General features: G+C 45.9%; 1 protein-coding gene and 1 long non-coding RNA gene across 3 annotated transcripts in view; one reads left to right on the top strand and one right to left on the bottom strand.

Annotated features, from left to right (window-relative positions):
• The window catches only part of LOC148054811 (uncharacterized), a 66,291-nt gene that overhangs the window by 25,852 nt on the left and 17,444 nt on the right, over nucleotides 1-22,995 (top strand). The window lies entirely within an intron of this gene.
• SYNPO2L (synaptopodin 2 like) overlaps nucleotides 5,642-22,995 on the bottom strand; it is a 41,598-nt gene continuing 24,244 nt past the window's right edge. For both annotated transcript variants that reach the window (XM_087763862.1, XM_087763863.1), the window contains one exon: nucleotides 5,642-12,293. In XM_087763862.1, the coding sequence (XP_087619988.1) occupies nucleotides 9,955-12,293 (2,339 nt within the window). In that variant the 3' untranslated portion in view covers nucleotides 5,642-9,954. The remainder of the gene's footprint in view (nucleotides 12,294-22,995) is intronic.

Genomic DNA, 22,995 nt, shown 5'->3' with positions numbered 1-22,995 from the left:
CACATTGGATCAAAATCAAGTTGTCCACTGAATAAACCAAGAGTCTCATGGGGGGAAAAAAAACCCAAAACACAGTGGTTGTAGTAGAAAATCATCTGCACAGAGACTTGCAGGCAAAGTTGGTATAAAGAAAATCAGGAGACAGTCACTTTCCCTTTTTCCTAGATTTTGCAGGGTTGTTTTTGCTTGCACCAAATGTGTATAAAACTTCCCAGTGTGGTAAGTGGTTGAAAGCACAAAGCGTTAACCCCCAGTACTGTTTGGAAGATCCTGTGTGAGAGTGCTCTAACATACCTACGGGCATATATATATACCCTGTTTGGAGTCAGGGCATGTGTGGCAATCTCCTGGCCTAGTTTCCCGTTTTCCTCTCTCTTGCATGCATATAACCACTATGTATACCTCACATTGTGCCTATAGCACAGCTCTTGCTCTCCCTCATTAGTATCTACTGTAACACAGTGCTGTAAGCTTTCCACTATGCAAAAGAGTGCTGTGTCCTTCACTGTGCCCAACAGATACACCAGAATGATCTGTGGGGACCGGATGGCCCAAATCCTGCCCCCACTCTCCATGCTGGTGATCTGGGAGTAGCTCCTTGGAGCCGTGCCAGTGTAAACTAGGTGTAGGGGACAGCACAATTGAACTGTAAGCACCCACTGCTTGCTCTGGGCACCATAACAGGGCTTCACATCTGGTGAAGGCATTTACATCTGCACAAAGCTGGAGGACGTCAAATACTACTATCACAACTGACTTCTGTCCACAGTTCACACACACTCTGCACAAGTGCAGGTGGCCACAGAGGAGCACGACTCTTGGTGTTGGCCAAGCCCTGCTCACTGGAGGCTGTACAAATAGGAGTATTTTTTCACCACATTTTTTTCTCTTGGGTTGGTTTAGCACTATGCTGGGCATTTGCCCAGAGTGCCCAGTGCCTGCTGTGAAGTCCAGTTGTGCTCTTTGAGATGCTGCTGTCCTATTCAAGTTCCCTGCATTCTAAACCCTATTAATCAAGGGAGCTATTGCCTGTCACAAGGTGATGGCATGTCAGGGGGGCAGAGTGAGAACAGACACAATGTGCTGCTATATTGCTTAAAATCGGCAACCTTTGCCTCTCCTTTCCCGAAGGCATCAGGTACAGTTACCTCTTAATTTTAAGAAGTTTCTAGCTCCATTTTGATAATCATCTAAGAAAAAAATGTGGTGTATATTATGGGATGAGAAGCTGAGAACTGCAGCTACCACTATATGACACCTTCTTGCAGTCACTAGAGTGATGCTAAACTCTGCCTCCTCTCTACTGGCTTCCAGCAGCTGTTTCAGACCAATTTATAGCTGCTGTATTATTTCTCCAGTCATCTCCTGTGCCTTCTTGAGCACAAATTACACCTTAGGGGAACAGTTTGTGCCAGATGGATATCATGTGGAAACCTGCAGGATTTTGAGGCATGGTGTAGCTCCAAAAGATGAAGCAGCAGGGCAGTATGGGGTTGCTCTTCCCTGCCATGAGCATGACTTGCTCTTCTGCTTCCTCCAACCCCAGGGGTTCACAGCTGCTCCATCAGGCAGCTGCAGGGAGAGAGGAGCTGAGCAGGCTGGAAGGGAGGAGAGTGCCTCATGGCTAGCTGGTAGTTGGAGGTGAGCAGGAAACAGATGTGAGCCCTCTTATAAAACTCAAGAGAGATTAGGGAAAAGCAATAGCAAGGAGATGAAGAGAAGGCATGTCTAGCGTGGTGTGTGAGGATCTCAATCAGGACATGAGCAGGTGTGGCTAGCAATTAGGACCAGGAACAAGGCACTGACAGCAGTTCAGGGTGAGCCAGCTCCAGGAGACAAGACTCCTCTGTGGATCCCCAGCCCAAAGGGCAAGAGGCAAGCAGGATTAGGGGCAAGGCCAAGGGCCTTGAAGGCCAGCTTCAAGGACTGATGGGAACCGTGGTCTGGATGGGAATAAAGCATTTGCATGCCAAGTCAAGGTCTCGTGTGAGAAGTAGGCAGGGTGGTGAGGAATTGGAAACAAGATAGGTTGAACAGGCATATAAAGGAAAGTAAGCTAGGAGCAGAGAGTACTGAGCAGGATCTTTATCCAGGGCTCAGAAATAGTATCTGGAAGCTGAAATGATCAAATGGGGAGATTCCTTTATTCCCTAGATGCTGGTGGGTAGTATTTAGGTTCCTAGACCAATCATTGGACTCCTCAGAAACTCCAGTAGCAAAATCCCATGTTTAGACCAGCCTCTTGTCCAGGTTTTTCTGTGCTGTTGTGTCTGTGGCTGTCATCAGGCTCAAATTCTGAAGAGACCTTGGCCGCCTCAACTTTGAAAGATGATCCATAGCCCTCATTCAGTGCTATGTGAAGTCCCGTTCTGTCCTTGCACCCCTGATTGTCCAGAGGTTATTTTCATCTGCATGTGCATATATACACACACCGGGTGAGACACAGCACCTAAGAGTGCAGCTGGAGTGTACTGCACAGAGCCTGAGCCTTGAACCCAGAAGGAATGTAAGAGAGAGTTTATCCTATTAGTAGGGCACCAGGATTTATAGGGTGATTTGGATAAAGCAGTCTTGTGTCTGACACTTATGCACCAAGGCACATCTTTAACTGAGATTCTCACCTCCTACTCTACCTTCAAATAAAATTATACATCTCAATTTTCAGTTACCAGGCTGAGAACTAAATCCTGCTCCTTTCTTCTCTCTATGCACAGTTTCTCCTGAGAGACAGAAATGTCTAGTTCACTAGTCTAGAAGTGTCAATGGTGGGTCTAGCAGAGACTTCACGTGCCCTGCCACGATGCCAGGTTCAGCAGCCCAGTGGCTTTTTCCACTGGGAATATTGTACCAATCTGATATCTCTGCCGTAAGTAATATGATGAACTCAGCATAGATAAGAAGTTATGTAGGGCTCTTACTGTTGTCTTACCCACTCATGCTACTCAATGTTCAAGGTTTTAAATCATTGCAAACCGTGCTTGATGAGCTGTTTTAGTTTTGGTTTGGGGCGGGGGGGCGCGGGGGGGCGGGATTTACCTGCAGCGTGGTGAGGTTTGGCAGCTAAATTCAGTCTTTGGTTGAGTACAAGAGTTTCCACTTAGGTCAGCGGGGGTATGTGTGCTGCCTGTAGGACATTTCAGCACTTCAGGGAGGAGTTTTTAATCACACAAGGAACTGTCTGCATCACACTGTGACGACCTCCCTCTTTCCAAATATACCCTTTGCTTAAGTGCCCTTACGAGGAGCCTGCACAAAGCTTTGCTTTCTCTGACTTGTATCCTCAAAATTAATTTATTTTTGCACTGCATTCTTATGCACCTAATTTCAAATGGTCTAACTTCAAATTGTTGATGTCTGCAAAATCATTTCAAGAGCAGCAGATGACATCTGCCTCGTTACACAGTGCTAGATGGACATAAGCAGTAGCTAAGACAGGCATCGCCAGCAGAGCTGTCTCCTGAGCACATTTTGATCATGTGGAAGTCTGGCAAACAGCATCAGTCTGGCAAATGACCTTCACCATTCTAATTTTCCAAAGACAGAGAATTAAACCTTGACCCTGCTCCCCTTTTTCCCTGGAGCCCAGGACTGATCTGTGCTGAAAGTATTCATAAGCAGCGGATTTCAACGTGATTCAATCTGTTCTGGAAAAAGGATTGCAAAACTCTTGATTTGGCTTTTTTTTCTGGTGGATTTTTATTTGTAAATACATTATATATAATATTTGTTATTTTAAAATATTTCATATATGTTTAATCTCTTCCACTTTTACACAGACATCAGGAAGACTTGTCAGTAGTTTGTAGCACCACACACTTAATGGCAGGCTCCCTCCTGCCACTAAGTGGGCTTAATGCATGATGAGATGTAGGACTGGGACAGAACTGTGTAGGATTTGATCACAGACCTGGATCATGTGTTGAAATAGCTGGCGTTCCCCTGCTGTGTTACTTGCTGGGCAGCCCGTTCGCCTGCGTGCCCCACATGCTACCATCCAGGAATCCCCTCCAAGCTGCAGCAAGCCTCTTGCTGCCAAAACTCCCTGGTATGAGGCTGGCCTTCTCCTCTGGTATGTGGGACTGAGCAATACCATACGTGAACGCCAAAAGAGGGTAGATTAGGAAGAAAGGATTTCCTAAGATTTTGAACCCTTCAGACTTAACACCACATCAGGCGAATGCCAAAACCCCAGGTAACTCAGAGAAGAACAGTGGCAACATCTAGTGGCCATTGAAGCGATAGGTCTGTTCCGCCTGGGAGTACCCTTATTCTTCCTACATGCCACATACTTGCCCTGCTGTGCTCTTTGCTGGACACTTCTCCTTCCATTGGGTATGATTGTTTGGGGGTAGGTATCCCCACTAGGCACCTTACTATTTTCTGGTTTTAAACTACTCTCTGAGTAGTGCCCTTAAGTCCAAGTTCATCCCTAGCCTGCAGCATAGCTGTTCAGTAATCCTTCGGCTTTGTTTTGGGTCTGTAACTGCAGGGCTGGCTCCTGTTCTACCTTTGAAAGTCTGTTTGTCTGGCTCCTTCTGACATGATCTGCTGTGAGAAGAAATGACTCTCACTTGAGAAGGTTGTAGAGGTTAACAGGGAATTTAATCAGAGCCCTGGACACAGCAACTGTCCTGCAATGTGTCAAACCATCTGGAGTAGCTCATAATCCTACTGTGTCAGCTTTATTAAGCCAAACAAGATGCAGTCCTAATCTGCAGCCCGTGCATCTGTAGACTTATTTCTTTGGGAGCGGTGCTTCTGGTTGGACAGAAGCCTAGGTTTGGCATCAGCAAACATCGCTGCCCCTTTGTGCATTCCCTGTCCACAAATCAATCAGAAATATGCTGGATAGTCCCAAGACCCACCTCCAGACCACTGCATAAGGGAGCCCTCCTTGTAATTAATCTGAAAAACACCCACAAAATGATACCTGGCCAAGTGTCCAGAGTCTGCAGTCTAATCCTACAGCTGACCCCAGAGATTCCTGCAGTGCTCAGGAATTGTTGTCTGTGAGTGACATGAGTCTGGGAAAGGTGACCTGCCAAGGCTTGTCCTAAACTGAGCACAGTGAACCCCTCAGGACCCAGAAATTGAGTAGACTTTAACATGAATTGGGTTAGGGTTAGAGTTAGGATTAGGCTTGGAGCCTGAGGATACAATGGGATACATATGACTTTCTGACTGATTTGGTTTTCTCATCTCTTGGTTAATATTAAAGAAAAAGTTGAATTGTTCAATGTGAGTTTATATTTGGATTTACCAAAGCTGACAAACTTCCACTGATACAAGATTTACAAGCAGAGGGTAGGGTTTAGGTTAGAGAAGGCTGAGGGGCAGGGCTGGGGCAGGGCAGCTGGGGCTGGCCCATAAATTTCTTCACCCTGTCAGTAAGTGAATGTTTTATAGCCTGTAGTACCATAGTTTTGGATCTCACTTAAGTTTTTACTTGCATGTGGCTTTTTTAATGTATACGGGTTTTAAGTCCAACTTAGGTGTTTTTATTGCTGAGACACCCCATCCTTTTTTGGACTCCTTATATTCTCTTGGCCTTAGTAGTTTGTTGGTAATGCTAACTGCATGTGCTGTACACATAGTGGTTCCTCCTGGGTGCCAAGCAAAGAAGGTGACAAAATGTCACATGTAAAGTGCATATCACAAGTTTATTCTTCTGCACAAACAAATAGAAAGTGACTGTAAATTGAAAAAAAAAGACAAAACAGAAAAGGAAAAAAAAGTATTTCCATAAACAAAGATGCCAACTCTGTTCTTCTGGGGTCACATCTTCCACCAGACAGAGCACTGCTGCTGGGCTCCCATTTTCAGAGCACTGACGAGTCTCTTCTAAGAAGAGGGTAGGGGATGCTGGATATTATAGCAGAAAGGGAGCGTATTCTTTCTGAGGGACAATCTTGGCTTGTGCTGTGCTCATATCTGGCGATCAGTGACTCCTGATCACACCAGCCTCTTCTGAGATTCTTCCTCTCAGCTGCTGCAGGATCTTGAGGTTATCTCTGGCAAGTGTTTCCATATATTCAGAGGGAAAGGACTGATACTTCTGAAGCAAGATAAACCCCCAGAATTGCCATAGCTGCAACGTGTAACCTGCAGCATGCTAGAGAGGAGGGGTGATAGGCAGTTTTAAATCAGAGCCCATGCAGACATCTTCAAATGCTTAATAAGGGAACACTGGGGTTTGGCCTACCACTGCAGCTTATAACTTAGCAGGTGGGAGCTAAAACTTACCAAACAACTCTTTATGTCTGTGCTTGTTCAACAGCTGAGGAATTAGAAATTTGGAGAGGCTCAAGACAAGCTTATATGGTTCAAAAGTATTCTTTGTAACCTCACCTGTGACCTTTCTAACAGGCCAGCCACAATATTTTCATGAGCAGACACTAGCAGAGCTTCTTGAAGCCAGCAGTAGTGCAGGTTTCTTCCTTATAGCTTAGCAGATGCATCTCAGTGTTATTTCTCATCTCATGCTTCTTCCAGCCACAGGCCTTATTTGGGATACACCACAAGCTCTGTAGGCCTCATCTGCAGCACCCTCTGCTTCTGCAGATCAAGTCCTGTGTCAGCATAGGATCCAGAAAAGATGGGGAGGGGCTGAGATCCATCAAACTACTTTGGCTTTGCTTCTAAACATAGCTTTGAAGTGAGGATGTTGAAAGTGAAATGCAGGATCCCCAACCTCCTGGTTCTTTTCCTTGCTCTGATGTTTAATATTCGTTCTCCAGTCGGACCTACCCTTTTTTCATCTCCTGCCCATCACATTGTCAGAAATGATGGGCCAAATGCAGTTATTTGACTCACTTGGGTCCTGACATCTAACATTCAACAGTGTTTGGCCATCACTCCTTGGCTTGCATCAGTGTCTCCCAGAAATCTGGAGTGGGACCACTGAAATACTCACCACATGCTATCTCCCTTACATGCTAAGACCAGACCTCTCTTCTTTTCCAGGGGCAAAATGAATTTCCTGAGACACTCGGGCCCTGAGAGCACTTACCTTTAGGGGCCCGAGGGAAAGGGACACTGGAGTAAGATTCAGACTTTCTGAGGTTACTTCTTCACTGCAGAATTATCCTGAGCATCCTTTCTCTGGTCCACACAACCTCTCCCTACACCTGAGTTCAGTAATGCTTTCAGTCTCAGCGTGCTTGTCTGTCTAAGGCTAGTGGCTAAAACCACTAGCCAGTGACAGACAGCACTCCACAAGGAGACTAGAGATGAAGCTTTTGGAGCACTGCTAGTCCTTGAGTTCCTTCCCACAGCTTTCATAGAAAAACAGAAGACTCCTCCTTCCATGTTTGGGAAGAATCACAGAGATTCAGCTTGCTACAGCACACAGGATTTTTTTTCCAGAAATGCTGGCAATGCAATGCAGCACAGGATGAATGAGAAACCAATTGTCCAAGTTAGGTTTTGTAGTATGGCTGCTCCCCTTCACCAGAGCTAAGTGGATTCTGGTGATCTGAATTAACTCTGTGGTGATGACTTGTGCTAAGACCTCCCCTCTGGGGCTTTCCAGGAACATATACAATTGCCTCATCAGTTCAGGTCGGCTGCTCCTGTGTCATACAACAGAGGTGCAGCACCTCTTCTGACTCATCCACCCCTTTGCTCATTTGCTCAAGGCATTCCCAAAGGTTTTTTCTCCATCCTCTCCCATGGCTGATAGTCTGCCAAGTGAGGTGTAAGTGCTGTCCTCCTCCCTCCCCAGCATGTTCATCCTACATTTCAGGGCCCCCAGGAATGTGCATTGCAAACACAGGCCTGCAGAACAAGCCCAGCCAGAGTGCGAAGGATTCAAAGACAGGATTGTGTATTACTTTTCCTTTTCTCTCATTCTCTCCCTCACAAGCTTGTCTGGGACTAGAACTGCTAGCTAGGTTCTCCAGCCCTCTTTTTCTTTGTGAAAGAGCACACATGCAAAATCTCCAGGTGCTCACAGAGAAGCATTTTAGAGCCTTCAAGAAAAAGTAGAGCCCCCACCTTTTGTGAAAAGAGCTACACATCGTAAGCTCCAGCTGTGCGGAGGAAGGTTGGCTTGGACTTAATGTGAAACTACGCTGGCTGCACTGCTTACAGACTTGGCATCAGCCCCATTTGCCCTCCTTTTTTTCTCCCCAGAACCTACAGTTTTGTACATCCAAAGTTTGTGCTCAGTCCAGTCAGAGAACAGCTTCTGCTTGAAGGAGAGAAGCAAGTCTAATGAGATGGAGACATGTCTAAAGCAGGGCTATGAGACCTCATCCTGCCTCCAGTACTCATTCCTGAAGGTCCGGCAAAATGTTGGGCAACCCCTGCCCAGGAAGAGGTGGCAAGCCGCTTCCCTGCAGGTGGGGCATCTGCTGCGTTTGGGAGCCAGTGCTTCAGGAGCAATGCTTTCTTGGTGTCCTTGTGGGATCACACTGTAAAAGCAACTGCTGCAAAAGCAGGAGCACAGGCAGAAAGCAAATGGCAGGGATGTGTGTAAACCAGAGCACAAATGACATGCACACACACATGTACAGCCTTTACTAATATCCTGAATTCTTCCTTGGGAAAGGGAATGCTTTATTCTGTATGCCTTTAGTGTAGGGATTAAGTGTGAGGCTAGCCTGGGACATTCAAGGAATAACCAGTCCTGTTTCCCCAGCATCACCAGCAAATTGAGCTCTGAATGTGTGCGAGAGTGCAGATCCTCTGGGACTCTCAGAGCACTTCGGTTCTTACCAAATAGACCCCAAGGATACTTAAATAATTTCCTATGAAATTCTACTTGTGACTTTCTGTTTCCCTGTCCTCCACTTCCATACTGAGAGCATCTGTAAAAGAGCTCTATTTTCCAGGTCATCACAGAGTTTTCAACAAGTTTTATGTTATGAGCCATTGCCAATCTAGCCACACTTCTGTCCTAAACTAAACAAAAAGATGATGTGCAAATGCATATTCAGTCCTGTCTCCTTTTAAAGCCAACTGTACCTTCTCCCACACAATCCTCCTTTGTACTTACAGCATCTGTATCCTGTTCCAGTGGGACTAATGCTGCAGGACTTTCCTTGCGCCAACCAGCCACTGCTGGAGCTTGGCTTTGACTTTGTGTATCCTCAAAAACTGATACTTCCTTCTGCGGTTCCTCCAGCTTGATAGTCCCATCAAGTCCATTCAATGCCCCTCTGGCAAACTGCTCCCAGACCTGATGGCCATGTTTAGCACCAGCTAGGATGACTCTCCCTTTTACCCCCAGCCCTGGTGACTGGAAGAACGGGCAAACACGGCCACCCTCCTGTGGAGGGCACACTGCCCACGCGTGCATGTGCAAACGCCCTCTGCTCTCTTGCCTCCTTTCCCATAACCCTCCGGAGGGGAGTCTGGGAGAAGTGCCCAAGGTGAAGCCCCACTTCTACTTTCACTCCCTGCTGAGTGCTGCTGTGTGCATGTGTGTGCATGTGTGTGTGTACACACAGGTGCATGTGTACAGACTGACAGGCTCAGAGAGAAGCAGCCTAATGGGGAAGCTAGGGCTTCTGTACTGTAATCCCACCTCTGATCCTTTCTTCCTGGAAAGCTCTTGCCCCCAATCTCCCTCCTTTCAGAGGTGACTCCAAAGCCCTTGGAAAAGGAAAACCACTACCGTCTACATGTCCTCATGTAAGACAGCCCCTGCCATTCACTCCCTCCAGAGGTGGGCTTTGCTGCTGCATGCAAGTTCCCAGTCTCTGTGTACCACACACGTGCCCTCTCTCCACATTCTTCCTCCTGCTGTAGCCACAGCCAGTAAGCTTTGCCATGAAGTTGCCCATCTGAGACCAAGGGGAGGTTGGGGAGAGGGTGGTGCAGAAGGGGCATAATTTTTTTTTTCTCTTTTCTTCATTTTGTGTCACTCACCCCAATGTACTGAGCTGACAAGAAAGACAAAACGAGCACTACCTCTGCGGGGCCACGGACGGGATGGGAGGGGTGCCTGCCTCAGTGGTGGCCAAAGCTCGGCCTCCACACATTGGCCTGCATCCCTGTTCTTGCTGCTGAGAATTTGGGCCTGGCCACCTGAAACCGAGAGGCCGAGGCTGGGTTTGGGGAGGGCCCCTGGCCCACCTGACTGGGCTCTGGGGAGCTCTGGTATGGCTTAGGGGACTGGCTGAGCTCCACATGGAAGGGCGCCAGTGTAGTGGGGGCAGAAGAGGCCATTTCTGTTCTCCACACTGGCTCATCCAACGTGGTGGCCGAGCGGGGCACAAGCACGGTGGGTGCCAGGCTGCTTGAGGCTGGCATGGGAGCCGGAGTGGAGAAGCGACGAATCTCCTGGGTCTTGGCTGTTTTCACGGGGACCTGTTTGGCTGCCGTGAAGGACGAGCTAGCCTGCAGGGCTGGCTGACCAGGAGACTCCTGAATGCTGGGGCTTGGGGGATCCCCAAAACAGAACATGGCTGACTTTAATTGATAGGGCTGGTGGCGCATTAAATCAATGACCTTGATCCCTGATTTCTGGCCAGGTGCCTTTTTCACTTTGCTCTCTGCTTTGCTAGCCTGAGATTTGCTGGCTGCCAGGGGATAGAAAGGGGAATGCATTGGGTTGTAAGCTATTGGAGGGGGAGCCCGGATGTTGGGTGAATATTTCCAGGATGAGGGTAGAGAAGGGGAAGGAGAGGGGGTCCTGGGCTTGGACTCTGGCTTCGGTGTTGTCTCCACCACAAATTTGTCCATGCGGCTCTGGCGTTTGGCAAAGAGCTCTGCCCCCTTGCCTTTAAGCTGAGGCATGTCCTGGGCCCCATTTACCAGTCCAGCATCTTGCTGCTGAGGCTTAGGAGCCACTGGAGGTGGGGTCTTGAACTTGCGGCCAGAGGACTGCATGAAGTTGCAGGCCTCAGCACCCAGGCTGAGGAAGTCCTCCTCAGGCCCAGACTCAAAGCCTGCCCCATGGTGGTCACCTTTCGGCTTCTCATCCAGGTTCTGCACCAGAGACAGGAGCTCAGGGTTGGGTGAATTCTTCTTCTTCTCCTCAATCTTACTGAACATGGGTTTCTTGTTGCCCCGCCGGCGAGCCTCCTGCAGGATGCCTGTGCGGGGAGCCGGCACAGCAATCCTCTGCTCCCTGGAGGTTAAGGGCTCAGAAGGAGGTCGTGGCATTGCTGGTGAGACGGCAGGAGAAGGCTGCTTTGGCACGGGAGAACTGCTTATTGTGTGCTGTGATGGTGCTGGACTAATATACAAAGAAGAAGAGGCTGTTCCAGGGACTCGTGGCTGGGATGCTGCAGAGGCCACCTCCCCTCCTGGCTTTGAAGGAGCTGACAGAAAGATAGAGGTGGTGGATGTCCGGGCAGTGTTGGCAGAAGGCTTAGTCTCTGGAGCACTTCCTCCCCCTCTTGGCTGTGACTCCAGAGGTGGTGTTGGCCTTCCTGGTGCAGGAATATACAGAGATGTGGAGGAGCTGACAGGACTGCGGTGTGTTGGCACCGGTGCATTGGCAGGTGTTCCTGGAGCCAGAGGTGAGAAAGGGGGAACCACCGTGCTTTGCCCAGCCAGACTTTCACTAGGTTTTTTGGGTGCAGATGGCCTGAAGATGACAGAGGATGTTGCTGGGCGTTGGCTAGAAAAGCCAGGAGTAAAGGGCCGTGCAGACCTGTTGAACATGCTTGTTGTGCTTGCAGAGAAGGGGTCAGGGGTGCTTGGGGGAGGTGGGAAGAAAGTGGGGCTAGGGGGAGCCAAGAGCTGAGCAGGGAGGGTGGCTGGCTGCTTGCTGGGCACTTGCACACCTTCCAGGTGGATGCTGAGGGGCACGCTGTCTACCTTCTGTGGCACAGGCATATCTCCGTTCACTGTGCCCTGCTGTGGCTGGGCGGCTGGGGCAAGCTGGGGGCTCTTCTGCGCCGAAACTTTCTCGACTGTGTACTTCCCAGCCCGTTCCCTCTGCTGCTCAAATAATCGTGCTCCTTTACCTGAAGCCTCAGTCAAACCTTTTTGCTTCTCTTCCTTCTTTTCAGAGTCAGACTTGGCCTTTTCAATGTCCAGGTAAGCGTTGTCCCAGTCTGAGTGATTAGTTAGGCTTCGGGCATCAGAGAAACCTTCCTCATCAAATTCAGACTCACTAGTTGGAAAAACTCCGTCTTCCTCCTCGTAGGAGCGGTCTTCATCAACACTCCCAAAGCTTACCAATGTATACTTCTTAGCCCTCTGCCTGCGCTTCTTGAACATCAGCACTCCCTTGGAGTGGGGATTGGGTGCATCTGTCAGCAGGGATGCAATGGTTTTGCACTTGGTTTTGGCTTCTTTCACGTTCTTCTCTTGGATGCTCTCGTGGCGATGGAGCTCTGCAAGAGACAAAAAGAGGCAAGCTCAGAGCTCAGCAAGAGGCTGGGTGGGCAAAGATGGACAGTGATATGGCTATAGGTATTCTCATGCCCATACGAGGAAACACACTGTCACCCCCTGCCCTTCTTTTTCTTTCCTGCCTTTGCTGATAGTGTCTTTAGGAACTGCTGATAGAAACCTGGGTGCACTTTTCTCTTTCCCTGCAAACACAATAGAAGTCCATGCAGGTGTGGGGAGGGAACTCTTCCCCACTCTGACAAACGGTCTGTGTTTCCTGGTCAGACCTGGGATTTCCTATTTCTGCAGCATGTAGCCAAGAGTCCCAGGCTGTATCTCACAGCATTTTTATAGTGCATGCCCTTGCTCCTGGGATTTTTTATCATTTACTTATCACCCTGAAGGTGGAGCCCTGCTTTTTGTAGACCTTCCTCCTACCGTATGGAGAATTCCCAGGAGCAAGCAATCCCTCTGGCCCTGAGAGTTTGGGAAGCAGCTGCTATTACTGTTAGCACCCATGAGTGTGTGCAATGGGAGAGGTGCTCTGCAGGCACAGCCAGGCTACTCCTGCTCTGGGCCTTGCAGTGCCAGCTACAGAATCGGAGTGTCTTGCAGCAGCACTGTGTGCAGGGCTGTTCGCTGCTCTCTGCAGTGGCCCTGCAACAGCCAGGGCCTTGCTGCAGTCCCTTGCCTGTGCCCCATGCCCAGCAAGGAAGAAGAGCATTTGCTCCTGAGCAAGAATCCGAGACCTCCACAACTGATCAGCCAGGCCAGAAGGAATCCACTCAGACAGGCTTGCTTGGAAAAGCCAACACCTGTTGGGACGCTGGCATGAAAGTGTGGGATAATCATTTTCCACCTGCCCTGCCAGCCCAGCAGTCAGTAAAGCCCCAGGGAGGAACGTTGTGTTCCCTGTGTGCAGGGAAAGCAGGGGGTGAACAAGATTCAACAGTAAAATCAAACTCAGCTGCCCTAAGCAAGGTATGGACATGCCTTGAACCAGTGTTCAAGTGACAGAAATCAGCGCTAACCTTGAGAGAACATACCTAAACCATAGACTAATTTCTGATTTCTTTCATTTCATCCTTTTCCTTACTCCCATTGTCTTTTTCCCAGCATGATAGTACAGATGAAACATCTATTCACTGCCTGCATTTAATAATTTGTCAAAAAACTGTGTAGCACTGTGTCGAGCCCTGACGTTCCCCAGAAAGAGGTACAAAATTGTGCACTGCTGAAGGGAGAGGAGCGGAGACGAGAGGACAGCTACAGGCAGACCATTTTATCACAGAGCATTCATTCAATGGGGTTCAGCTAATGTGGCAAAGTTACCTGCAGTGGGGGACAAGGAGCTTAGCTAGGAATGATACTAGTTCTCTTGAGGTCTGCAGATGCCCCCCAGAACCTGGTTAGGCTGCACAGTTGTGGCAGGTGTCGTCATTCCATACTGCACCAGTGTAACCACAGCAGAAAGAGCTTCCCTCTCACCCCATGCTGAAAACAAGGTGTTGATTTGCAGAGCAGTCATCCTTCCAGGAAGCTTAACATAAATACAAGGAAAGACTCTTCTCAAGGTTTGCAGCCATTCCATAGCACATGCTGCTTTGGGATTTCAACAAAGAGACTTTGGCGATCTGAGATCACCTCACGTGGGTGCAGAGTCCATTACTCCCCTTTGCATCCAGAAAACAGCAAAATCAATGCTGAAAAAATGGCTCACTATTTGTACTCGCACTTGCAAAGGGAAGGCTCTCTGAAAAACTTTCCTTACAGAATGACCCCACCTTGCTGAACCAAGACTGAAGTAGGTTCCAGGTTTTTGTGGAGACTTACTGCTCTTCAGGGCAGTCGTAGACTTGCCCTCAAAGACCTGCCGTCCATGATGGAAATGAGCTACAGTCCCTGAAGGTCTGTCTGTCCACTCCACTTAGAAATCTGCACGCATGTGTCTCTGGAGGTTGTTCACAAGGGAGGAAATAAGGGAGATTTCTTTCTTGCTACAAGCATCCTTGCTACAAGCTACTCCACCTCACCTGGCTTGTATTTTGCTTCTAAATCTACAAGGAGGAGAAGCAGCACTGCTAAGTCCAGAATATGTAAACTCTGGGCCCTGAGTGACTCACAGGAGGATTTCTGGCATCAGGAGCTAACAGCTAGGGAGCTACACCATCCAAAGTGAGTGTCTGTGCAGCCCCTTCTGGCAGCAGAGTACCATGAAAGTGCTCAGCTCTGGGCTAGCAAATACTATCAGAGAAAATATAACAGTTGACAGTCTTGGCTATGCCTCCACCAACTCTCAGTCCTGGCTCAGCATTAGCATCCACGCACAACTTCCCTAGGAAGTCACTCTGAACTGCCCTGTGCTCTGAAGCAGCTGGCGAGTAAGGCCCTCTGGGACCTGCTACTCGCCCCTATCTTCTCTTCTTCCTACTTCCCTTCTCATCAAAAGCTAAAGCACATAAACAATTATACTGAACATCCCAACAGAAAAATGATCATGGTATTCAAGCTACGTTCTCCCACAACAGTTTAAGAAAAAAGGGAAAGAGAAATCTTGCAGAGATTACTTGCTGAAGGTAAAGAGCAAGACTGAATCAGAATAGGCAAAAGAATAGGGGAAGGAGAGGAGAAAAAAAATGAGAGGAGAGGAAAGGGGGAAGAAAGGAGAAAAGAGAAGAGAAGAGAAGAGAAGAGAAGAGAAGAGAAGAGAAGAGAAGAGAAGAGGAGAGAAAAAGAAAAAAGAAAAAAGAAAAAAAAAGAAAAATAAGAAAAGAAAAGAGAAAAGAAAAGAAAGAAAAGAAAAGAAAAGAAAAGAAAAGAAAAGAAAAGAAAAGAAAAGAAAAGAAAAGAAAAGAAAAGAAAAGAAAAGAAAAGAAAAGAAAAGAAAAGAAAAGAAAAGAAAAGAAAAGAAAAGAAAAGAAAAGAAAAGAAAAGAAAAGAAAAGAAAAGAAAAGAAAAGAAAAGAAAAGAAAAGAAAAGAAAAGAAAAGAGAAAAGGAGAAAAGAGAAAAAACATAAAAGAGAAAAGAGGAAAAAAAGAAAAAAAAAAAGAAAGAAAGGAAAAGGGAAAAGAAAAAATAGAAACGAGGAGACATCTGTACCTGCATAAGGCTGATCCAAGCTTGAGAAGGCAGAGTCCAGACCTGGAGAGCTGGGCATGTCACAAAGCCCGTTTAATTCACAACTCCCCATAAACAGAGAGAGGCAATGAGAGAGAAGCAAAGCAGTTCTCTGCTGGAGCAGAACCAAAACTCTGAGGTGTCCAAGCCCTTTGCTATCAGCTCCACAAGCCTTTTAAAGCCTCTCTTTTGTCTCGTAGGCATTGCTGCCGAAAGCCATGAGGTCACTTTGTCTATTTTTGTCTTCTTAGCTTCATCACTGAGCAGTGTGATGGACATTGTCACCTGGCACTTAAATACCCTCCTTCTTTCCCCCACTCTCTACTCCCTGTGAGGAGAAACTCCTCTTTTTTATTTTAAAATAAGAAAATAGACTCTATACTCTCACTGCTTCTGTGGTGCAAGCTTCAGGTTAGAAAGGTGCAAGCTTCAGCTTAGTGCTTCCAATGCCTCAATGTCCAGCATTTCTTTGCTAAAGAGCCTTTCAAAGAGATGAGACTAACACAGTGCTCATGTCCAACATGGACAGGCAGAGAAACCCAACCAGGAGGAAAGCAACTTTCCTTGTGTGAAATCCTCAGAGAGCACCCAGTTCCAGGTAAATATAAGGAAGGAAAGAGAGGAGAGGCTTTCTTTTCCTGTGTATATCAATTTCCTTCCATGTCTGAGGACAACCAGTCCATGGTACAGATTCTTGTTGTGTACCAGGACTGAGGGACATTTAACAGAGGAGCATTAGGATCCTGGGTGCCTGTAGTGAAGTGGTTTAGCTGAATTAAAATGGCAGAGGCTGCTATGTACACCACTGAAGAGTGTGGCTGTGCCCAGGGAGGGTGATGGAACATTTTCAGGCCAAGGAGTGGTGTTTTGGCAGCACCATTCAGAGCTCCAGCACTGGAGACTGAGAGGTGTTCAAAGATGAGATGCTGATAGTGAGGACTGGGGTGGACAGGGAGGAAGGGAACAGAGGGTGCTGGGAGTCTGCAGATCTCTGCAGTTGTGGTCTGCTCAGCATCTCCTCACACTTTGGCTAGGTCTGGTCTTACTGCCTTTTTCTGTACATGAGCAATAAGTCCTGTGAGAGAATCCCAGAGCTGTGGCCAAGGGACACTGCCCTGTGATTCTTCCTCCCAGCAGTCCCAGCCTTAGCAACTCTGTAGCCCAGGACTGGAGCAGACCATCATCTCCAGTGTTCATGAGTCTAGAAAAGTGAAGGTCTGACCATGCCTCCTGAAATCCACTAGCCATCGCTGCATGCCACGGAAGACAACTTCCACAGGCAATGTTGCTATAAGAGAGACCTGTCATGCCTCATACAGAGGCTCTTGCAGCAAAAGCAATGTAAGTGGTTCCGTCTCTTCTTCTCTGATGAATATTTACATATCTAGGGATACAGTCTCTTTGGGAAAACCTTATAGAATCTGATACATACCATATGCAATTGGAAATGAAAATACAGCTCTGCAGTACAGAAAAAATTCTCTATTATTAAGAACACTCAAATGGAATAGATAAAAGAGTAAATGGAACGGTTATAAAACTCTCCTAAATGCTGGTATGGTGGATAATTTCTATGGAAAACTTTTTCTTAACTTTTAAAGCACTAAATTCTGTTGGAATAATCCACAAAAAGGAAAAAAATTCTATTAAGCAAAGACTACAAGGATTTTTCCATTAACTTAACTAAATTTCATTGAAGTGAAATGAATTACATTACTAATTACAGTAAAGAGAAGTGTAAAAAGGACAAATCTTTTCAAGATCAGACCCTATTAAAAAAAAAGCATTTTAATGTATGCTCAGGAAAACTACTGAACAAGAAGGCTTACATGATGTCAGATACTGTTCATGTTCACTAGGAAACAAATAACGGTAAATTTTATTACCGAAGACCAAATTCTAGAAAAGCCATTACCATAGAAAATAAGCACACTGCTAATTTCAGAAATAGAGAGCCTGTTCATCTGTGATGAAATACTACTTGTCTACTATTTTTTCACATGGGATCAACTAGAATTTTGTTCTTCCAGCTATTTATGTTAGACAAGGTCATTTTTCCATGGCTAACGTTGCAAATATCTCAGTAAGTAAGTCATTAGAGGCTATAGACATCTCATGCTTTTCATACCTGGAGTCCTTTCAAAATAAGATCTGGATAGGTTATATTGGCCTTCTAAATATTTCCCTGTTGAAAGCTTCAACCTTTCAAGCTTCGACCAATGTTTGAATTGCAAACAGTAAAGCAGAAGTATATACTCTTTTACTTAAAAGAAGTGGTAAAACTCTTGAGACAGAAAACTTGTTTCTCATTTTTGGATATTTGCATACTTCCTTCACATAATCTGTGCATAATATAAAACATAGATTTGGCTTCAGCTCCAGTGTAGGATGCTACAGGCAAATGCTTCAGTCCTACTCAACTCTGCAACACTTAAGTATGTATCTGAAGTTAAATATACAGTTAAGTACTTGTCAACCAATATTTCTTCTTAAATGGCTAGTGATTTTAAGAGCTCCCAGTGAGACACTGCCCCACTGCACTCTCCTGGTTTTAGAAAAACAGAAATCAAGCTTCTCTGCAGGTGAATCAACAGGCCATGGGGAAAAACATGCCCAGTCATTCTGTAGATTTTTGACCATTCTTAGCCATTCTGCGATTCCCACACTGCTATTGAAGAGCTCTGCTAGGCAGAGAGCGTATGGAAACATTGCTGTGCGTGGCTGCAATGTATTAGTCTCATGGTATCCTGCTGGAGACTTGAATAGCTTGTTCACTCAAAAAAATCTCCCTCAGTTGAGGGAGTTTGCCTTTCTTTCTGAGCTGGATGGAAACATGTCCTCAGTGCAAAAAGCAGCACACATGGTCAGCTTTCCTGTGCTGACAGCTCACGCTTGGGCCCTGGCTATTCCCTACGTAGTCTTTTGCGACTAGGCTGCCAAAGGAGAGCTTTCTTTTGCCAGGACAGCACCTGTTGAATGCACCAGTGAATCTGTCTTTTGCAGTTTTAGCCCGATTTCCTAAGAAGGGTTTAAGCAGCCATGCTGCATGTCTTTTGATCTTATCTGTTTCATTCTAATAGCTTGTGAGCCTATTTCCTAATTTTAAGAGTCTGAAGTCACAAAGATACAACGCTCCTACAAGTTTACATGAAAATAGGTGGCTGGGCAGAGGAGATAGACCCCACCATAGGAACCAGGAATCCTGAGTACAGTCTTAATTAGGCACCAAAAACTGAAGAACACACACAACAGAGAGATTGAGTTCTCATTTCGAATGTGAGAGACATCAGACAGATTTGCATTTTACTAGACATGAGAGAATGAGATATCAAATACAAGACATAAATTAAAAGGACACCAGGAACTGTTAATTCTGCTGCTCACAAAATTGCTTGATGTCTGACAGCAGGATACCACTGATTCATCTTCTCTTTGTCCTTCAGTGTTTCCAGCATCCACTCTCTAGTAATACAGACAAGCATATGCTCACCATCTGGGTCTGTGGACTTGATTAATCCTGTAGCACTTGCCATATATTCTTGTTATCCAATCGATTTTAGTCCTTTTCTGCAACCAGTCAAGCTCCTACTACATTTTAAAATCCAGCCTTTCACAATACAACTGTATACCTTCCATGCCCTATGTCATCTGCTGATTAATACACAGCAATCTCCGCTGAATCCTCAGGCCGTCCATTAAAAATGGTATTATTGCTATTTCCTGTTACTGCTTGCTAGGTACAACACATTCAAGAGAAACAAAAAACATTTTAAAAGCTTCACTAGCAGGAGTTTGCAGTTGAAAAAGCAGATAGGAAGACAATACTGACGTACCTCCTCAATCCAGGTAACCCACCTCCCTCCCCCATGTCCCCCACGCACCTGGGTTTCTTTGGGAATAAAGACCAGAGAAAAGCTGCAAGGTGTCTCAGCCAGGTCCCAGTTCTGAACAGCAGCAGTTTCGGGGCTGTGGGGTGCCCCACAGCACATACTGCCTGTTCTGTCTAGATGCAGCCAGAGGACAAGATCCACTGACAGAAGAGAAGAGGGTTGGGATTTTTAATCATCTGTCTCCTTGCCAGTCATATAACATTGAGGTGGAGAGGACATTTGATTGACATATGTTAGTGTCTAAAGTTCCGTGGGTGAAAATATAGAGGTAGTCCTGTTAGATTCAGAAGCCCAGTGAAACACTACTACCAACTTAGTTAGTTAGCTAATCTGACATCATGAGCCATTAATAGTTATGTTTTCTGTTCTATTCTTAGCCAATTGTGCAGTCACCTTACAGTAGTCCTATCTCATCCATATTTCTCTCGTTGGAAAAGTCATGTGGAACCATATCAGATATCTTACAGAAGTCAACATATACTGTGTCCACCTTATTTCTTTAGCCACAAAGTCTTATCTTACTGAACATGTCAAAGACTACCTCTTTTTCTCATTTTTATTAGTCCATGTTGTTTTTACTGATCATTTTGTTTTCCACAAAGTGCTCAAGAGAACTGCTTTATTCACCTAACTGAAGCTAAACATTTTTTTTTCTTATGCCCAGAGCCTGTGTCTATAAGAAGGGTGCTATTCCTGGTCTCTTTCCCTGAGACCCTTCCCATTATTCCAGGGTATTTATCGAGGACTGAGGGCCATTCTGATACATTTTCACTAATTCCTTACATTTCACCTCTACAGAGAATATGATTCAGCCTTGGCCTTTCAGTATAGTCAGCGTATCAGGATATGCTGAATCTACTCGCCTCCATTCCTGCTCCTGTTTTTTTTATACAAAGGGCTAGATTCTTGGTTAACATCAGCAGTAGATGCACTGATGACAGTGAAGCTTTACAGATTTCACAACAAACTGATCTCCCTTCCTACGATGGATTTAAGTGAAACTGAAGAACGATTATTTGTCAGGTTGACAGTTTTCTCCTTCCTAGCTACAATTTTCTCTCACTTTTGTTGAGCAATGACTCTGTTGTTTAATTACCCCTTCTCAAAGTCCTTTTATGCCTCACCCTTTTATGCCTTTGCCTCCCCCATCACTATCACTTTGTCTCATTTCAGTGTTGTCTCTGAGTGAACTTGTCCCAATCTTGTCAGGAAGTCCCATCGCTTCCAGAACCGATGGAAACAACACTGGACAGGGAGAGGGATTCCCATTGCATGTTTGCATTACAATTTCTCTCAACTCGGCTCTCAAAATCCTGGAACGTAGAAACTATCAGCTTGGTTAAGACAGCCTATGGGGTTATATATGCTTAGGGACATTGTTAAGTGGTGGACTTGGCAGTGCTAGGTTAATGGTTGGACGTGATGATCTTAAAGGTCTTTTCCAACCTAAACAATTCTATGGTTCTATGATTCTATATATAGTTGTTTCAGTGTGATTATTGCTCTAATCACCTTGAAATCTGAATTACTGGCAAAATTTTGGCTTAATCCTATTGTTCCTCATCAGCCTTACACATCCAAAGTCACTCCAGAAGTGCATGTGCAAGGACAGGCTATGTTAACTTAACGTGCGTGGCAGCATATTCTGAAAAATCACTAGCTGGGGCTTCACAAGGACCATGGAAGTGTGAGCTTGGAAGAGAACTGCTGACACTGTTTCACCAGCGGCAGGATGATGAATGACCTCTGACCATGTCTGAGGAACTGTGCCCAAGAGTCAGAGTCCCTGCGCTGACAATAATAACATAGAGAAGTAATGTCTGAGTAACTGATAATTTAAAAAAGATGCTCAAAATGGTATCTCATATAGGAAATACTAGGACAAAAGAGAGTATATACCTTTTCATTTCAGGGATCACATACGGCCTTCCTCCAAACGTCTTCAAATGCTAAAGATCTTTTCCCTCCCAGAGAATATTATGTGCAGCTAGATTTATCTTGAGCTAACACATGTTCAGCTAAATCCATGTCTCTGTCAGGCTCCGGGGCAGCAGGATAGCAGTGAGGTACAAAGGTGAAGCAGAGCACAGCTCTATCAGCCTTACTTCCAGTGCTGCAACCCACAGCATCTGCACTGAAATGCCGGACAAGAGCGATGCCTGAGGGAACGATGCTGGAAGGCTTGAGTAAGAATACCGGAGGAAGATGGCCAATTACTTGTGGCAATTTCTGAGATGGCTCAAGAAAAAAGGAAAAATTCATCCATACTAGCCAAGACAGACAACACTAGCTTATAATCTCTGTCTTCTGCCCAAACAGTTAATAACATCATCCTGAAAATGTCACCTCTGTGCTTTTGATAGAAGACTATAAACCGAAGGCATAAGCTCAAATGCCATATTCAAGCCTAAAACTGGAAGAAGAGGTCTCCAGATGCACAGTGTTTATCTTACTGTTGTCTTCTTTAATAAATGCTTTCCAAGCTGCAGAGAATTCACAACTGAATGTTAGTTATTAAGTGCGATATTCTTAAGCAAAGGCATACAACTAGACTGCATACACCAGTGTATGTAAATTGATTTCCCAAGTGGAGGCAATTTCCAGTTTAATGTGTGCTGAAGCGAGATCTCCATCTGTGATTCAACCATGGAGGCTGTTGTCCTTGTTTTCCTAGTGGTTGGCTGCTCACTGAGTAGTGAGGGCCAAGGTTATTCAGCATTGCTTCATACTGCTAGAAACAGACTTCCTGAAAGATCAATAGTTCAGGCAATTAGTTTTAATCTCCTGGTCTGAGCAGAATGCTTTTCTATTCTACTTTTAAAGCAGGTAGGATGGGAACAGTTGACTACTATCCTAAACCTTTTGGTCTTCTAGACTGCAGTGAATGGCAAAACCAGTAAACTAGCCTAACAACCACGTAACTGTGATCATTGGAGTCACAGCTGTCAAAGCTGAAAGCCAAGTAGAAAATGTGGTGCAGTAAGTTCAAACTGCCATTCAGGTACTTTATCTTGTTTGCAGCTCCTGTGGCCTATATCAGTTGTAACAGGCTGATAGATGGCTTGCTGCACTCACCCTCTCTGCAAAGAAAATGTGACTGCAGTCACTCTTAGAAGAGGTAATCTGTATGACCCTCCAATGAATAGGCCACTTATTTATAAGCATCCTATCTCGTCAAGTGATGCTGCTGTACATCCGCTTCAAACAAGAAGGATTTCCTTTTCTGATATGGAATGTAGTAACTTTGATGACTCTTCACAGGCAGCCAGGGCCATATAAAGCAGAGGAGGAAATTTCCCCACCCATTTTTCCCTCCCTTCCCCTACCGTACATGGAGAGGCTCTTGAGTCCTAGGAACTAAAAATAGTCCAGTGGATAAGTTTAAATTGAGATATTTTGAAGCACTTCTTGCACTGAAACAAATTCCTACAGTGTGATAGAAAGTTAGGACTAGACAGCTGTCCTGGTAGGTCTTTCTTCTGCTAGCAATTGGGATTTCCACTTGTGAGAAAGTCTGAGCCCATTGTCCCTGGGAGACGATTTAGGATGGGGGTGAAAATACAGTGCACCTTAGAAAGCACAGGTGGCTAAGAAGCAGCTGTGGCCACAGATGGATCCAAGCCTCCGAGGGTGGGGTGAGCAGAGGAGGACACTGCAGGAGCTATGGGGAACCAAAGAACCTCACTAGCAATTATT

Source organism: Nipponia nippon, unplaced genomic scaffold, assembly GCF_047370975.1.
Source record: "Nipponia nippon isolate SJK-2023a ecotype South Korea unplaced genomic scaffold, ASM4737097v1 scaffold_3, whole genome shotgun sequence".
In the NCBI taxonomy this organism is placed as follows: domain Eukaryota; kingdom Metazoa; phylum Chordata; class Aves; order Pelecaniformes; family Threskiornithidae; genus Nipponia; species Nipponia nippon.
This window is presented reverse-complemented; position numbering and strand designations above follow the sequence as displayed.